The sequence below is a fragment of the Chiloscyllium plagiosum genome, chromosome 4 (genome assembly GCF_004010195.1).
Source record: "Chiloscyllium plagiosum isolate BGI_BamShark_2017 chromosome 4, ASM401019v2, whole genome shotgun sequence".
In the NCBI taxonomy this organism is placed as follows: domain Eukaryota; kingdom Metazoa; phylum Chordata; class Chondrichthyes; order Orectolobiformes; family Hemiscylliidae; genus Chiloscyllium; species Chiloscyllium plagiosum.
Window position 1 is genome coordinate 109,338,128 of NC_057713.1, and position 19,729 is coordinate 109,357,856.

The following is a 19,729-nucleotide window of genomic DNA, read 5'->3' on the forward strand; positions in this document are numbered from 1 at the left end:
AGAACTAGAGGGCATAGGTTTAGGGTGAGAGGGGAAAGATATAAAAGAGACCTAAGGGGCAACCTTTTCACACAGAGGGTGGTACGTGTATGGAATGAGCTGCCAGCAGATGTGGTGGAGGCTGGGACAATTGCAACATTTAAGAGGCATTTGGATGGGTAGGAGAGGTTTGGAGAGTGCTGGCAGGTGGGACTAGATTGGGTTGGGATATCTGGTCGGCATGGACAGGTTGGACCGAAGGGTCTGTTTCCATGCTGTACATCTCTATGACTCTAAATGGGAAAGAAATTTGAAGTTCAATGAGGTTGTTGCTCTTCTGTTTGGTACAAAGGCTCACTGACTCTCGAGAGTACAACTGTTTTAATAGTGCATAGGGCAAGGCCTGCAGCAATTAACTAAGTCGTCAGAGCAAAGAAAAATATTTACACATCATAACCTCTATTTGTGTACCATTTCATAGAATGTCCCAAGGTATTTTAAAAAAAATATGAATAATGTCTTGTACTAAAATGTTCCTGCATTAAGCTTTTAACAGTGCAGAGCCTTCCATAATAATAGGGCAGTTACTTCACCAAATTATGTATCATAACTCATAGTCAATGTCCATTACTAACCACTAACCTTGCACATAGGATATCAATAAGTTCTTTTCTGTTTTGAACACGGAGCTTGTTTGTCTTGAATCTGGGATCTTGACTGAGTGCAGGTAAGGATAAGATCTAATGAACAATGAAAATAGTTAATTGATAAATGTGGATGAAATTCTGTGCAATCTCAACTAAATGCAACAGCTACATCTTGTGATTAGACTACAAACCAAAGAGTACTTATGCACAATTTGTGCATCACATAGAACAGAAAGCCAGAGAGGTACTTAATGGAGGTGACAGAGACTTAAAGCGTAGGCTGAAGAGCCGGTGGGAACCACACATTCTCTCTCTTTTCATGAAGCTGCTTCAATAAAACATAATCAAATGTTTTGAGAGTCTTTGGAATAACCTTATTTTTACTGAAACACATCTCTGTGGTTCTCAACAACTCCAACCCATTCAAAGCTTCACTCCTTAACACACCCTGTATTACACCAAGTTCCATGCACCCTACGTTTCACCCTCACATTACTTGTGGATTCACTTTAGCTTTTCTGTATTCTTTCCGTCCTGGGTTTCCAATCACAGCATTGCTGGCAATGAACCATTTGCAAATTGCAGCAGCCAAGTATCTGAGAAAGATAATTCCCATCCAAATTCTTTATTCATGGACAGATTTGGCAAAGGAAACAAAGTGTCTAAAGAGTGATTGTGGTGGATCTGATTAAACAAGAGGCTATCGAACTTTAATTGGCCTTAGTCCAGAAACTGGTGCTATAAACATAGGAAGAACTTTCTACTTGCTTGACAGAAGACATGGCTTTTTGATCAAGATTTCTCATCGAAGAGACAGAAGTTCCAGCATCAATCTAAGAACTGATTCAATGATGGTGATAATATACTTGAATTTCTAAATAGCCAGATATTTTCAAGACAGAAGCAGTGATGTCACTAACATTAATCATGTGCCAGATTCACTACTCAGGGACTCCTTTCACCACTTTGCTCATGAAAAGGTGAAAGGAAATATGAGGAGTTCTACCAACCGACAGGACTATAACATAGGGTAGCAGAGAGACTGCTTTGAGTAACAGAAAGTGCTGTCCTGGCTGTCTGGGTACTTTCACCAATCCCAATGGACAAAAAGGTGGTTCATTCAATAAAGTGTAGATGACCTAAAATTTACCTAAATGACACATTTTTTCCAATATAACAGACTGATTCACCTGTAGTACTTTAGTAGGGGACTCCTGAAGAAGGGCTTATGCCCGAAACGTTGATTCTCCGGCTCCTTTGATGCTGCCTGACCTGCTGCGCTTTTTCAGCAACACATTTTTTAGCTCTGATCTCCAGCATCTGCAGTCCTCACTTTCTCCTATTTTTCATTATGGTCAAGTATGGAAATTATGGTTCAAAGTGAATTTGTGCTTGGTTGATGCTAAACTTGCTTGTGCTGTTTTTAACTTATCTACCTTAGTGTCACCAAGCTGTGAGCAGCTCCCATAAATTGGGGTTGGTTGCCTTATGCCTCTTGATATCTCATCTGGGCTGCAGAGGAACTAGGAGTGGGACGGTAAAGATCCGGTGGTCATGGTCCACGTGGGTACCAGCGACATAGATAAAACTAGGGCAGAGGTTCTGCTAAGAGAATATGAACAGTTAGGAGCAAAATTAAAAAGCAGAACCAAAAAGGTACCTGAGCCATGAGCTAACTGGCACAGGGTCAAAAAGATTAAGCAGGTAAATCTATGGCTCAAAGATTGGTGTGGGAGAAATGGGTTCGAATTCATGGGTTATTGGCACCAGTACTGGGGAAGAAGGGACCTGTTCCAATGGGACGATCTTCATCTGAACCCTGTTGGGACCAGAGTCTTCGTGAGTTACATAACTAAGGCTGTAGACAGGGCTTTAAAATAAAAGGCGCCGGTGGGGGGGTGTCATCAGTCATAGAAGAAATTAGAAGACCCAAATAAAAAGAGGTAGTAAGAGTGCAGAACTCAGGACAGCCTATTAAAATCTCCTGCACAGACACAAATAGGACAGAATATCTGGAAAGGGTTAGCAATCAAGCTTGAAGTACACTGGACAAATGAATGACAAGGAAAAGAGGGACAGTTAATACAAGTGTTATATCTGAACGCATGTAATATAAGGAATAAGGTAAATGAACCTGTGGCGCAGATTGAAATTGGCAGGTATGACGTGGTGGGCATCATGGAGACATGGCTGTTAGGGGATCAGGATTGGGAGCTGAATATTCAAGGATATACATCCTATTGAAAAGATAGGCTAGTGGGGTTGTCCTATTAGTAAGAAATGAAATTAAATCATTAGTAAGAAACAAAGTAGGATCAGATGTTGCAGAATCTGTGGGGGTAGAATTGAGGAACCGCAAAGATTTTTAAAAAATCATAGTTGGAGTCATGTATAGGCCTACAAACAGTAGTTGGGAATTGGGGCGCAAGATACTCCAGAAGATAGAAAAGATGCGGAGGAAAAGCAAAGTTACAGTGATCATGGGGAAATTTCAATATACAGGTGGACTGGGAAAATCACGTTTGCAGTGGTTTGCAAGAAAAGGAACTTGTGGAATGTTTACAGGATGGCTTTTTGGAGCATCTTGAGATGGACCCCACTAGGGAACAAGCAATACTGGATTTAGTGTTGTGCAATGAGACAGACTTGATACGGGAGATTAAGGTGAAGGAACTCTTAGGCAGTGATCATAACATGATCAAAATTACTCTGCAATTTGAGCAAGAGAGGTATAATCAGAGGCATAAGAGAGGAACTGGGTAGAATTGACTGGGAGAGGAACCTAGCAGGAAAGACAGTGGAATAGCAATGGAAGGAATTTCTGGGAGTAATTCAGTAGACACAGCAGAGATTCACCCCAAAGAAAAAGCAGCACAGTACAGGGAGAATGAGGCAAACATAGCTGACTAGGCAAGTTGGGGATAGCATAAGAGCAAAGAGGAAGCATGTAATGTAGCCAAAAACAGTTGGAAGCCAGAGGATTGGGAAGCTTACAAAGACCAAAAGAGGGCAACAAAAAAGAAATAAGGAGGGAGAAGATTAAATAGGTGGGTGAATTAGCCAGCAACATAAAGGAAGACTGTAAAGTTTCTTTACATATGTAAAGGGCAGAAGAGAGGCAAAAGTGGACATTGGGCCACTGGAAAATGGCGCAGGAGAGATAATAGTGGGGAACAAAGAAATGGCTGAGGAGCTGAATAATTACTTCACGTCAGTCTTCACAGTGGAAGATATGAGTAAGTACCCAGAAATTCAAGAGAGTGAGGGAGCAGAGCTGGGTATGGTGGCCATCACCAAGGAGAAGGGGCTAGAAAAACTGAATGGTCTAAAGGTGGATAAATCACCTGGACCAGATGAAATACACCCTAGAGTTCTAAGGGAGATAGCTGAAGAGATAGTGGAGGCATTAGTGGTGATCTTTCAGGAATCACTAGAATCAGGGAAGGTCCAGAGGACTGGAAAATTGCTAATAGAGCACCCCTGCTTAAAAAAGGAGTAAGGCAGAAGGAGGAAAATTACAGACCAATCAGCCTAACCTCGGTTATGGGTAAGATCCTGGAATCCACAGTCATAGATGAGATTTCTGAATACTTGGAAGTGCATGGTAAAATAGGGCATGGTTTCATCAAGGGGAGGTCATGCCTGACTAATCTGCTAGAATTCTATGAGGAAGTAATGAGCAGATTAGACCAAGGAGAGCCAATGGATGTCATCTACCTGAACTTCAAGAAGGCCTCTCACAAGGTGCCGCGCAGGAGGATGCTGAATAAGATAAGGGTCTATGGTGTTAGAGGCAAGGTGCCTTCATGGATAGAAGATTGGCTGTCAGGCAGAAAGCAGAGAGTAGGGAAAAAAAGGTCCTTCTCAAGGTGACAGCTGGTGACAAGTGGTGTTCTGCAAAGCTCACTGTTGGGATCACAACTTTTCACTTTATAAATTAATGATCTATATGAAGGAACTGAGGGTATTCTGGCTAAGTTTGCAAATAATACAAGGTAGATAGCCAGATAGGAAGCATTGAGGAGGCGGGGAGGCTGCAGAAGGACTTGGACAAGTTAGGAGACTGGGCAAAGAAGTGGCAGATGGAGTACAACATGGGGAAGTGTGAGGTCATGTACCTTGGTAGGAAGAATAGAGGCATGGACTATTCACTAAATGGGGAGAAAATTCAGAAATCAGAAGTGCAAAGAGATTTGGGAGTTCTAGTCCAGGATTCTCCCAAGATAAACTTGCAGGTTGAGTCAGTAGTTAGGAAGGCAAATGCAATGATGGCATTTAATTTGAGAGGACTTGAAAATAAAAGCAGGGATGTACTTCTGAGGCTGTTGTCACAAAGCTGGTCCTTTTTTGCTAAAAGCTGCTCCTTTTCTCAGGAATACGGTGTCTTTAATTTTTTTCAGAGGGGGCATAAAACACTCCGGGCTCTGAAATGGCTGGGTTTCTTAAAAGGTTATTGAGAGGCCTTTTTGCTTATAGGTAAACAGATGAGACTTTTGACCAAAGCTTTTATGTTTAGAAGTGACCTGTATAATGAAAGGGGAGTGGCCAGTCCTGGAAACTGAAGTTAAGTTAAGCAGTTCAGTCCAGAGCTAGTTAGGGAGTGCAGCAGTGGGCTGTGTGGAAACAGGCTGCTAAACTTTGTCTCCTTCTGCCCTTCTAACTTCAACCTGTAAGTCTTTGTTTCATTTTTGCTGTGTTTAAGGGGTTTGTTTATTAGGACCGTTGTGTATATTCGAAACAGCATAACTAAGTCTAGTTTGGATAGACCGAGTTCTATAGGGGTTCTTTGTGGTTCAGTGAGCTGTCAGCATTAAGAGAAATTACCTCTTGCTGACACAGTTGCAATATTCATGCAGCTTTGGATGGGATTCTGCAACTTGAGACAACAAACTTTCACATGAGCAAAGACTACTCTGGTTAACAATGGCATAGTGAACAATTTCTGACAACTGCAACCTTACACAGAGAACACAAACAGAAATGGTCTTATTATAACTTATTCCCATCATGCATGTACAAGTTAAAAGAAAATGGAACTTACCTTACAAACAACTGAAAATTGTCGATCATTTCCAGTCCCAACCACAAGATAGCCATCCTTTGTCTTAAAAGCCTACAAAGTAGAAAGTAGCAAGGTCAATACTTGTTTGGGGTTGAAGCTGAGACTTAAAAGCAAGATGCAGCTAAAGTTTATTAACAAAGCCTATTCAATAAAATAATGATTTCTATCAATAAAAGCAGGGCGATTTCTCCAGCAAAATATAGTGAGTGATCTGGGATTATCCTAAACTTGTATCAAATTTTAAAAAATGAAAATTCGAGCAAGCACGAGTTTAGACAAATGTGGAAGATTCAAGTCAGATACTGAATTAGCTGCAGAATCAAAACTTATGACAGTTTTACTGCTCTTTTCATTCTGCAGCATTCATCCTTGCCTTAGCAGAGCACTGCTATATGCATGACAGCACCCATGTAAAAGTGCTAATACTTTTTTTCCCCAAACTGTGGATGCTGCTGTTAAAACTTTGCTCTTCTTGGTTTCAAAGCAAAATATATCAGACTCTATAGGAACGACTGACAATTTAAATCCAAATAAGTCAACACTAGAAATATCAATTATTGGAGCAAATGGAAACTGAAAGACTGAAATACCGAGTTATAATGTTAAGGGTGAACAACTCAATGCTCAAGGTTTTAATTTCAAGAAGCTTCTGCTATAAGGAAATTAAAGTCATTGTTGCTAAGCACTCCAGAAGTAAAAACCAGCTGAAATTCTTTCTGACTTGACTTTTATGTACATGGAGTCAAAAGGCCAAAGCCAACCCTTCCACAGCACACTGGCATCAGCCTCTGCCCAAAAAGCCTCGTTCAAATTACCAAACTGAAACAAGACTGGCAGAGATTCAAAGTTGCAAAAATGCTATACCATACATAGTTCTTGCTACATTCAGTGATGTGTTTTGCTCTCAGTGTAGTGGGCATCAGCACTAATCTCTGGATAAGGACCAAGAAACAAACTAGATATGGTGGAGTCATTACAATGTGGGTAAAAGAGAAGCATCTAGACTGAGACAGCTTTCTCTGTGCCCTAGTAAGACTGTCATATATCCCTTTGAACAACAATTATTGTGTGAATTCTGTGAAACAGGTTTCATATTTGCAGGAGCTGAGAGAGACTGGAAGAGACCAACAAAACAGTAAACATGGTCAACTTCTATCTCCTCTGGCCCTGGACTGTGAAATAGCAATTAGGTCTAAGTTAAACGTTCATTGTTAATAAATGGATAGAATTTTATGGATCTCCTGCCAGTGATTTTTCAGGCAGAGGGGACATGCAAAGTTCCCAAGGTGATCTTCCTGCCACACTCTTATACACCCCTGGAACAAGGACTAGGGTGATCCTAATTCTCACCCCAATTGAGGGGTCCTTAAATGGACTCAATTTTGAGGCTGGTGGGAGGAGTTCACTAGGCAGGGGGCATGTCTGATAGATCACTCCACTTGGGCCTTGCGTAGGATGCAGGGGTGTCAGTATTGGGTGTGCCCTACCTATCTCCATCTCCTCCTTCCCCATACTTCTCAACAACTTCATCACATCTAGTTGCTCTCCACATGTACAAACACTCTTCCCTCCACAGACCTCATAACCATGAGATCTCTACTCTTGGCTTGGATTTTAGGATGTCAAATCTAGAAAGTGCCTTCTGTCTCAGTTCTGGCCACTAATGCCACCAGCACTGCTGGGGCTACGGAGCTGCAACCTAGCTCTCTGATGTGGTCTTTCACCCTTATCCAGGGCTTGTGTCTAAATTCCAACTGATTCGGATCTTTAAACAGCTCTGTGCTGTGTTCCCTGACATCTCTTCAGATGGCAGGCAGGAAAACACCAAAACTCCAAACACTTTCCCAAAAATATCACCAAGTGTACCTAAGCTAAGTTTGCTAAAAGTTGGGATTTTTAAAGTTATTGAAACATTTTTGAAACAGAACACTGACTAAAAACTTTTTTTTTAATTCATAATTTGAATTTGAATTTACATTTGGAAAGATTTTCAAATACGAGACTAGGTGGCAACTTGCCTACCTTACGTAAAACCTTGGATGTCCAGCCATCTTGGCAGAACCAGAAGCCTGTTTTGAAGCCTGAGGTTGGATAGCACAGATGGCAATATAGCAGGATGCTGCAGCTCATAGTATCACTACAGGGTCTCTAGGCACTTGCTGAATTTCCTCGTAATCTAGAAACACCTGTGCTCAAATTGTCAGGTCAGATGATGGCAAATACCTCCTGTTCTGTAGTGGCAATACACTATTAGTGACTGTTAAATTCATAAATATCCTAAATTTTTTGCAGCTAGATTCTTCCAGTGTGTTACTAAAGATGTATCCATGACCCCCTGTTAGTGCCCCATAAATGCCTAAGTCAGGTACTTGATGGATTTTCCAGGGTAGGCAATTATGTCAACATCGCCTGTCAAAATAAGCAAGAGCTGGCGTTGTATCTCAGGCTGATGTCCCATAGTGCAGCATACCATTGATTGCAGACAAATAGCAATGCACACACACAGATAGACCAGGAATATTTGTCAAATGCAAGGTCATCAATTTTTTCATGCAGAGATTGGTGCATGTAAGGAATCAGCTGTTAGAGGAATTGGAGGAGGTTGGTACGATTACAACATTTAAAGGCATCTGGATGAGTATATGAATAAAAAAGATTTGGAGGGATATGGGCCAAAAGCTGGAAAATGGGGCTAGATTTATATAGAATATCTGGTCGGCATGGACAAGTTGGACCGAAGGATGTGTTTCCGTGCTGTGTATCGCTATGACTCTAATATGCAATTACTGTAGTATAACAGACAGATATATCTTCAGGTATGTGCAATATTCCCAGACAGTTGCAATGACACTGCATTCTGCCATAACTAAAGTTTGGATCTGAAAGAATATGAGGGATAGCCACTACAAACTTGGCTGATGACCAGAAGCCTGGTTATGAAGCACAACAACGAATATCTGATTGAATAAACCAGTGACATACTGAAGATATGCTTAGTTAGATCTGGAGTCATTCTTCAGTACATACCAGGAAGAAAGCATCCCAAATGGCCATGATGTGATGAAATTTGCACATTTTCCAAGAGTTTGACCTTGTAAGAGAAACAAGGCACAAATGCATATCCTACTCAGTATTTCAAGGAGAACGACAAAGATGAAGGGGTAAATGGTGATGACAGGAATGTGTTTATTAATGCAACATACTCTTAGATTGCACCCTAGACTTAAAGGCAATACCACCTGTAGCAGGGAAAGAATTGTAATCATTGTGTCCCCATTCAACTAGCATGGTATCGCATCCATTCATCTGCAAATGAACTAAAAGGTAGGTTGTCACAAAGTAACCAAGAACCACCAGATAAAAAAAGTCTATCAGTAACATTTCAACATGACACCCACATGCATTCTTTTGTGCAATTATAAGTATTCCCTTTCCTACCACCCCTCAGTATTACAACTCTTGTGGCTTCAGCACAGATAGAATCAGACTTCTCATCTCATTCTAAATACTGAGATGTTCTTTGCCAATTACATCTGAGTTTTGGAGCCAATAATGGCTCACTACAGATGGAATCTCCCTACACATATTAGGGACAGACTTGACCATTGGTACGGTAAATACAAGGACTGCAGATGCTTGAAACCAGATTCTAGATTAGAGTGGTGCTGGAAAAGTACAGCAGTTCAGCCAGCATCCGAGGAGCAGGAAAATCGACGTTTCGGGCAAAAGCCCTTCATCAAGAATAGACCATTGGTACACAAGACATTATGCTGGGTACTGATTGAGGGGGTTGCAAAAGTTGAGCAGTTGCTGTGCTTTCAGTAGAGTTCCCGTTTCACCTCGCACAGTCAACCATACTTCGTAGCTACAACAATAATGAAAATTACCTTCAGATCAGATACACATCAGTGCTATTCTCTGAGGCCAAATTTAAAGAATCTTTTATCCTATTTAAGGCAGCAAATATGTCGGCTCCAGACAATTATTTCAGTCCCTTTTGTGGCAGGTTGGCAGTTTCTTAATTAATCTGAAGATCTTTGAAAGCAAGTAACATGCTGAAAACTGTGAAGTTTCTTGTAGTTGAATTTCTAGAGATTGGTTCTCAGTTAGACAAAGTTAAAACAGGTTGTAGAAATCCTTCCCTATGAAAGGTAGCCCACTTTAAGGTATGTTGTTAATTATTTTGGCTGCTTAATGTCTTTAAGCTTATTCACAACCTTTAAGTGGAAGTTTGTCAGTTATTTCTGAGTTTAAAAGCAAACATCAAAATGGCTTCTTATCACATGACATCTCCAAGTTCTTTTTCCAAAGAGGTTTGTGATTTCACGTACTGCTTTTGTTTAATACTTTGCAATTCACCCAGTATGGTTTAGATGAAGGAAGCCATCATAATACCAAAGGAATATTGATAGGATCCATTCACATCTGTCTTACAGGCATTGAGTTTTGATGTTCCCTTTTATCCAGGGTGACATTAGAGAGAGAGACAGGCCAGCGAAAATTCTATCGTTCTTTTGCGTCTTAAATGAATTTATAAATCCATCTTAAATTAGTGGATTTACAAATTCCAGCATGGTTGTGAATGTCCATATTTAAGACTGTCTAAAGCTCAAATACCAAAAACCACAATTTCCAGCATCTATTTTAGTCATCTATTTGTATCAATCTTTTAAAAATAAAATCATTCACTCAAAGTTCATAATATTCTAGAACATGGCATAACACATAATTAATGAATAAGGACCCCCTTTTTAAAACTGACCCATCTAGACAATAGGTGCAGGAGTAGACCATTCTGCCCTTCGAGCCTGCACCACCATTCAATTTGATCATGGCTGATCATCCTTAATCAGTATCCTGTTCCTGCCTTATCTCCATAACCCTTGATTCCACTATCCTTGAGAGCTCTATCCAACTCTTTCTTAAATGAATCCAGAGACTGGGCCTCCACTGCCCTCTGGAGCAGAACATTCCATACAGCCACCACTCGCTGGGTGAAGAAGGTTCCCCTCATCTCTGTCCTAAATGGTCTACCCCGTATTTTTAAGCTATGTCCTCTGGTTCGGCACTCACCCATCAGCGGAAACATGTTTCCTGCCTCCAGAATGTCCAATCCTTTCATAATCTTATATGTCTCAATCAGATCCCATCTCAGTCTTCAAAACTCAAGGGTACACAAGCCCAGTCGCTCCAGTCTTTCAGTAAAAGGTAGTCCCACCATTCCAGGAATTGACCTCGTGAACTTATGCTGCACTCCCTCAATAGCCAGAATGTCTTTCCTCAAATTTGGAGACCAGAACTGCACACAGTATTCTGGGTGTGGTCTCACCAGGGCCCTGTACAGCTGCAGAAGAACCTCTTTGCTTCTATAGTCAATTCCTCTTGTTATGAAGGCCAGCATGCTATTATCCTTCTTCACCACCTGCTGTACCTGCATGCTTACCTTCATTGACTGGGGTACAAGAACACCCAGGTCTCTTTGCACTGCCCCTTTACCTAAATTGATTCCATTTAGGTAGTAATCTGCCTCCCTGTTCTTGACACCAAAGTGGATAACCATACATTTATCCACATTAAACTGCATCTGCCATGCATCTGACCACTCACCTAACCTGTCCAGGTCACCCTGTAATCTCCTAACATCCTCATCACATTTCACCCTGCCACCCAGCTTAGTATCATCAGCAAATTTGCTAATGTTATTACTAATACCATCTTCTATATCATTAATATATATTGTAAAAAGCTGTGGTCCCAGCACTGATCCCTGCAGTAACCCACTGGTCACTGCCTGCCATTCCGAAATGCCGTTTATAACTACTCTTTATTTCCTGTCAGCCAACCAACTTTCAATCCAAGTTAGTACTTTGCCCCCAATACCATGCACCCTAATTTTGCTCACTAACCTCCTATGTGGGACTTTATCAAAAGTTTTCTAAAAGTCCAGGTACACTACATCTACTGGATCTCCCTCGTCCATCTTGAGAGTTACATCCTCAAAAAATTCCAGAAGATTAGTCAAGCATGATTTCCCCTTCATAAATCCATGCTGACTCTGACATATCCTATTACTACTATCCAGATGTGTCGTAATTTCATCCTTCATAATAAACTCCAGCATCTTTCCAACCACTGAGGTCAGACTAACTGGCCTATAATTTCCTGCTTTCTTTCTCCCACCTTTCTTAAAAAGTGGTACAACATTAGCCACCCTCCAATCTGCAGGAACAGATCCCGAATCTATCAAACTCTGGAAAATAATCACCAACGCATCCACGTTTTTTTTGATCAGATTAGATTACTTACAGTGTGGAAACAGGCCCTTCGGGCCAACAAGTCCACACCGCCCCGCCGAAGCGCAACCTTTTCTCGAGCCACCTCCTTCAGTACCCTGGGATGTAGACCATCAGGCCCCGGGGACTTATCAATCTAGGTTTGCTAAAACGAAGCACTATTTAGCTGCTGCCATAAAATGCAAGAAACAAAACATCCTTCAGATTATGCTCATGTTTCATCTGCTCTGCTACGCAGATAAGACTTCAGATTCCTTTACAAATGGTCTACTGTCTGAGTTCATCATATCCCAGAGCCTCCAATCCAAACTGGTAACAAATTGACTCAACAACATGCAGATATTTTTATTTTTATATTCACCTTCTGTTAGATATGGACCATACGTTTTCCAGTGTAGAAAATTTGCGTTCAACCAGTCAAAGCTAGCTATTGGGGGCTATGTATTATCATATGTTACCACTGAGTTTTAACCACGCCATTCACCAGTATAAATCAGTTGTAATCCTCACCCTATTAGTTCATCCATATGAATCATGTATATTGTAGCAGTGATTAAAGAACATAAGTAGTAAGATGAGTTGACCATAAGACCTTTCTGCTTGCTCCACTATTCAATAAAATCACAGCTGATCTGAATGTGGCCTCTAACTCACTGTTCTGTTATTCTGAATAAGATAGGTTTTACCTTAACCCTAATCCTCCGTTCCCTTCTTGATTAAAAATCTGCTCTGAACATACTCAATAATTTGCAGCCTCCAATGCTCACTGGGGATGAGAATTCCAAACAATAACTCTTTGTTCTTTTATACAACGTGGGCACTGCACATCAAAAGTTTAACTTTAATAATATACTGAGAAAATAGACACTGGTCACAGAAGAATCAAATTTTGGTTCAGAAGAAAAGTTTCATGCGGGCAGAAGGGCAGATTATGTTGCAAAGACACCAAGCTGAGAAATATTGTATAGACATTGTCCAGGTGTCAGACTGATGGGACCATCTGAAGTGGACAGAAGTATCTCGGCCAACAGTTAAAAAAATAAATATAAGGAATTAACATAGGACTAATACTAACTACATTGGAACTGAGTAAATCTATAAAGGGTATTACTGGGAAAAATACTGAAACTTTGTTTTGCTGTTCATGTTAAGCTTTTTCAAAACTAACATATACATGCCTAATGTTTCTCATTGTGCAATAAACTCATACAATTTTGTTAAAAAAAAACACATTTTGCCTTACGTAACAATGTTTCATGAATAACCTATAGAATTATCAACTGCAAAAATTAAACTTATAATCTATCAATTCAGACATCTTCAGTATTATCATCAGGAATAATCATTATATTACTCAGTTACTTGAAAATTCAAGAGTTAGGGTGGATGATGCTTGGTTTAATGAGTTAATCATAGAAAATACCTCACAGAACAATTTTGAAGAACTCCAACAGAGCTCCCCCAATGTCTCATACAATATCAATCTATCATTGAAATGGATTATCTGATGATCAGTCTTTTTGCTGCTGGTATCTTGCCAAATCAGAATTGGCTGGTGCAAGGGTAATTACATTTCAATGGCTGTAAAGGGCTTGGAGATGACCCACTGTTGTGAAAGAGGCAAAAAAACTGCAGATGCTGTAATCCAAAAGTAGACATGTAGGAGGGTGGAAGAACACAGAAGCCAGGCAGCATCGGGAGGTGCAGAAGTTGATATTTTGGGTGTAACCCTTCTTCAGGACTGGGGTGGGTGTGGAGGGAGCTGCAGATAAAGGAGCAGGGTGGCGAAGTAGGGATAGGTGAAGACTAGTAGAGGGTACGACCTGGTTGGTCAATGGGAGGAATGGATCCAGTTGGTGACAGGGAACAGAAGAAGGGAGGGAGAGGGCTAAGAAAACAAATCTCCAAGAGAAGTTACGTTTACAAAATAGATCAGGCACGAAATGTAAAAAGAGACAAGGAAGGTTAGAAAAAAATAAAAGGCCAACAATAAAAGGACTCGTAACCAGTCAACTAGATTATGCTCTGATCCTGCAGTGTGAGAGGTTCCAAAAAAATCTCCTCAAACACTGTAATAGCTTTAAAAGTTTGAATGGAATAAAATTTTGTTTATAGCTGCAGGCAAGACCACAGAAAGTATTTTTTTTCTAACAGACACCAAGGTCCAAAGAGCTAATGGTGAATTTGCACGATACCTTAATTATGTTCCAGGTGGAGCATTGGTAATAGTTTTAGTTACTGTATTACAGGTAGGACACCATATAAAACCAATAAAGCGATTTGTGAAAGTAAGTTCAATACAACACAAAAGGTTAAGATGTAACCAGATGAATTTCTTTACATTTTGAAGATTAAATAAAGAGTGTAGTGATAGCAATTTTCCAGATGTGACTAAGATGATAGGACTTAAATTTATGATTAAAGAACAGACTAATAGACTTCCAAAAAAATTAGCAAGATTTCTTAGAATATTGAAAGATATGTCACCAACTGTCAATGAAGAATAAAAGCCATAAATTTAAGGAAATTACATAATTATTTGAAGAAAATTAGTATTAAAGGATATATGAAGTATTCAGAGAACAGGAGTACTGAAACTATGGAGAAGAGTAGGATAACACCCTAGCTTGAGGAGATAAGTAACAATTGTGACATTCAAGTGTCAGGCAATGACCATCGCAATCAACAGAGAATATAACTATCTCCCCTTGACAAACAATTACATGAATAGCCCAACATTACCATTGTCAAATCACCACTATCAGTGCCCTGGGCGTTACTGTTGACCAGAAATGGAACTGGACCACCAATTTTACTACTGTGGCTAAAAAAGCAGGGTTGAAAGCTGGGAGTGAAATACCTCATCGTCTGACTCCCAAAATCCATCCACCATATATGAAGCACTAGTCAGGAGTGTGATGGAATACTATGCACTTGCCTGAATTAGTGCAGCCCAGAGGACACGGCAGCTCACCTGATTGCAACCCCTCCCCCCGTAAACCACGACTTTTAATTTTCCCCACTGATGCACAGTAGTGTGTACCATCTATCAGATGCACTGTAACAACACACCAAGAGTCTTCTGATTACATCTTTTAAAGCTCTTTGACTGTGAAATACATGGGTAACAAATGCTTGGGAACATAACTATTTGCACATTTGCTTAAAAGCCACTCATCAATCTGACCTATATCACTGTTCCTTTACTGTCAGTGGATCAAACTCTTGCGTTCCCTTCCTAACTGCACTGTGGATGGGCCGACCCCACATGGACTGCAGTGGTTCAAGAAGGCAGTTCACCATCACTTTCATACTTGCAATCAGAGATCAGCAATAAACACTGTCTTAACTACTGATGCCTGTATCCCATTAAAAAAATTCCTAGACACCAATGAAATTAACAGGAGGTGGCCAGTTGGCTTTTGAGTTCATGCCATCTCTATGAAATAACTTTCTAATTAGTTTACTTGCCCATGCTTTATCCTTGGCCCTGCATTTTTTACTTTTCATGACATTTCAATTTCATTGAAGTTTATTATTAGACTTTCGTTCACAAGACTTTCAGGTCTAATACGGGTCAAAACAATTCACTGCATTTATTTTCACTCTCCATTTCTTTGGTTCTTTTGTCAGGTATCTCAAGTCATTAATCTCTGATTACTCACCCACCTACCATTGGAAGCTGTGGAATGAAAACAATCTCCCAAGATCCCGGGTTTCCAATGTCAGATAACTAAAGTGGTCACCCAAGCTAGCATTTCAAGCATCCACATAATATTGAGAATACAATAACTGCTGGGATGGTCAGAATGGTTGATATTCACCTACCAAAGTAAACCTTCTGGAGAGATTCTTCAATACACTTTAATGGCGCTCAAAAGAAGCACTGCAAGGCTTCATTTTAGAGTGGAAAAAAAGTGACCGAGACATTAAATAAGCATTCTTTCCTCATACAAGAGGTTGTAAAATAAAATCGAGAAGTAGTGGAAACCAAGGGTCTAGTGAGAATGAGGATTTTTTTAAAAACTTAGCAAAATGTATTGAGAAATTAACAAGATTAAGGCCAACAATGTCCTGGATCCAATGACCTTACTTGCAGAATATATTTTACAAGTTGCTACAAAAACAGCAAGAGGAACATCAACTTTGATCTAGATTATAGAATAGTCCTGCACTTAGAAATTAGCAAACGTGACACAGTTAATTGTGAAACCAGGAAGTGACAAGACAGGAAAGTACACATCTGTTAACCTTACATCTAAGTAGGTAGAATATTATAATAAATTATTAGGGTCATGATATTGGACCACTTAGAAAACCATAGTATAGTTAGGCAGAGCCAAATCTGTTGGTGTTTTTTGAGGTTAATTGGAAGAATTGATTGAAGTTCAGATGACAAACAGAAAAGGATTCAGAATAAACTAGCCATCTTTGATTTGCAGGTTACAACAGGGCTGTATTTACCTGTTTATTTCAGACTTTCAGCATTTATATCTTTCTCATCTTAAACAATTAGTAATTTCACTGCTTCCAAATGTGTTTTTCTTTCATGATAAAATTATTCACTGCCATAGATGCTTAATCCGCAGCCTTTCAATTATGCTTACCACGACACATGTAATGGCATTCAGAAAGCTTATTTCATTCATCAGATTAAAAGGTTTTGCTTAATGTTGGGATTCAAATGATTGCATTAGGTTCAAATACTAAAATTAAGAAGCTTATAAACTGACATTAAATTCTCAGAAGCATATGTCCTTTATAGCATGAATGGAATATATTTTTGATCTAATATTTCAAACATATTTTAATGTGTTTATAAATTAAATTGAATCTTCAACATAAAATAAATGTTGCAGATACATCAAAGCAAAGACTGATCCAGATTTATTAGCATTCTGAAGATTACAGGTAGGTCTTATGCTTAGTATTTAATATCATTTTGGTTCCAAAGTGTCAGCTCAATACCACTGCTGTCAAGCATCTGGAACATGTCCATGGAATAAAAATACATAGAGCTTTTTAATGGGCAAACATCAGATGATTGTCTGAAATTCAGTCACAGCCACAAGACTTCCCACTGGGTAATTCAATAATTATAGGCCATATCTCTATAATCATAACACAAATCCCATTTCAAAATTTGAAGACTGATTTCCCAAGCAGCAAGGGCATAATGAAAACTAGCCAAGCACCCCTTCATCAACACCTTGACCCTTGGAAACTGTTGTGTACACTCATTCCTCACTATACACCGATTTGGTATCCGTAGACCCTTGTTCTGCTAGTGTTATAAAGGAGGTAAGGGGTACTGTTCCTTTAAGAGAGATAAAAGCTAGCAGAACTACCTGACACAGCACCAAGTGTTCTAAATAAGGTAACAATGTAACATTTGGTTGAACAGCTAGATTAGCTGGGCTGCCTGGAGACGACAAAACAAATTCGAATTGGGCCAATCAGTTTAAATTATACCCAAAAATACCAAACTGCAATCAAGTTTGAATTTAGTATATTGACAATCTTAAAAGCTAATGACACAATCCAATGTTTGGGAGTAGAAGGCTGGGAAACCAGAACAGTTGAGAGAGAGATGCCAAGCCACCAACACATGCAGACTGCCCGGAGAATAGCTCTCTTAAAGGTACCTTTATCTATCAATCAGTGACCTGTGAAACATAATCCCTAAAAAGAAAAGTAGACAGAGGAAGACACAAGGCGAAGACTTGACAGCTAGCAGGTTTTGAAATTTGAATGTTTGGTAAATCTTAATCGGGTGGGGGGGAGGGGGTTTATCGGACTAGTATTGTAGAAAGGGAAGGTAAAAGATGGGTTAGAGAAAGATGTTGTAAATGGGTGTTAGTTCATTATTCTCTGTTAAAACGTTGTTCATTTTTACTTTACATTGTGACCTTTGGGATAGTTCTTGGCCTCTCGAATTTTCACAGATTACCACACAGGGTAAATCTTTTCTGTGTTAGAGGTTAAAATTGGGGGGTGGGGGAGGTTTACCCGTGTCATCACACAAGGTCAACCCTAGACCCTATTTTTATTCCCACTGACTCATCCAATCTGACCACACAGTTCTTAGTGGCAGATACGAGATCTACATTGTAGCGGAATCTACATTTTTTTAGTTATCCGCAAGATTTCTTGACCTAACTCCATGGATGAGGAGGATTTGGTGACTGAGAAAAGACTCACCTATCGGACTCTAAGCAATTATGTTGAAGCATACTTTATTTATACCTCCTAACAGAGAGTAGCAGATAAGAAAATGTAACAAACTATTCAACTCTTAGGATATATTACACTCCTTCCCCACATAAATAAAACATAAAAGCACACGTACTTAATTTCCCAGTGTATAACTAAACTAATATAATCAATATTTAAAATTTAATAGGCTTGTTGGCATATTTGCTTTTACATAATCATTTCCCCATATGACTTATTATCTATATCCAAAGGGATATTTGCTTGCTCTTAACACCAATGTGTATTTAACAAAAGTAATGTTTCTCAGGAAATTATGAGCCAAAATGTCTTTCTGCTTCTATCCTACATATCTTTAATTAATCTACCTAACTTCTTTCTTTCAGTGTAGGTACCTTCTTTCATTTCCTTAAGCTTGACTCTCTTTTCTCAACATACCCGAGTACCTTGAACTTTGACAGACAGCTCCAATTAATTCGAAAGTGTAGTGCTGGAAAAGCGCAGCAGATTAGGCAGCATCGAAGAGCAGGAGAATCGATGTTTCAAGCATAAGCCCTTCATCAGGAATTCCTGAAGGGCTTATACCTGAAACATCAATTCTCCTACTCCTCAGATGCTGCCTAACCTGCTGTGCTTTTCCAGCACTCTTGACTCTGAGCTCCAGCATCTGCAGCCCTCACTTTCTCCCAGCTCCAATTAATTGTTGGGACAGAGATTTGACAGATTAGTTTCAAAGATCCTAATTACTTTGCTCCAGATTCTGAAACTAGGGAATTTTCATTTCTTTGTAGCTGCTACTATGACTCTCACTATGGAGTATCAGGGTTATATCTTTCGCTTGCCTGGTTTTCCTGTTCAAGCAAATCATCAATGGAATTTCTCTACAGTCTCCCCTAGATACAAGAATGCACCTTTTAGAATGTATCTCTTTATACCTCTGTTCACATACTATTCAACTGTTACCATCTTGGTGGTTTTCACCATGACCATGACCGGCATTGAACTCTTAACTTTCACATCCTATACTACTGACATCAGGCTTCAGCAAACTAAATCTTGTCATAGGAGTGTTTAAACACAAACTTGTAAAATGAGCAATCTATTGTAGATTGTGGGGCTATTCTGGAAAAGAACAGAAATGATCAAGCTTGTGTCAAAAAGAAACATGAGAATTCTTGCAAACCTGGTCACCTAGCAAATACTTCTGTAAAGACCTTTTCATAGTTTGTACACTTCTTTCTTCCTTCAGCACCACATAATCCTAGATAATATGGCAGTATCACTGTAGCAGTGTGTTTTATTCCAGTCTTACTCAGAAATTATCCAAAGTCTTCTAATGTAAACTGAGGACAAATATCTGACAGTGGCTCAGTGGTTAGCCCTGCTGCCTCTCAGTGCCAGGTCCAGGGTTCGATTCCAACCTCGAGCGACTGACTGTGTGGAGTTTGCATATTCTCCCGTGTCTGCATGGCTTTCCTCCAGGTGCTTCGGTTTCTTCCCACAATCCAAGCTGTACAAGTTAGGTGGATTCACCA

At 39.8% G+C, this 19,729-nt stretch overlaps 1 protein-coding gene across 7 annotated transcripts in view; it reads right to left on the reverse strand.

Moving 5' to 3' along the window:
- Window positions 1-19,729, reverse strand: part of sugct (succinyl-CoA:glutarate-CoA transferase) — a 438,232-nt gene that overhangs the window by 306,554 nt on the left and 111,949 nt on the right. For all 7 annotated transcript variants that reach the window (XR_006311489.1, XR_006311490.1, XM_043688917.1 and 4 more), the window contains exons 9-10: window positions 5,668-5,739; window positions 622-719 (exon numbers count right to left, since the gene is read on the reverse strand). Coding sequence is in view for 5 of the 7 variants with exons in the window: in XM_043688917.1 (XP_043544852.1) it covers window positions 622-719; window positions 5,668-5,739 (170 nt within the window). In the remaining 2 variants the exon portion in view is untranslated. The remainder of the gene's footprint in view (window positions 1-621; window positions 720-5,667; window positions 5,740-19,729) is intronic.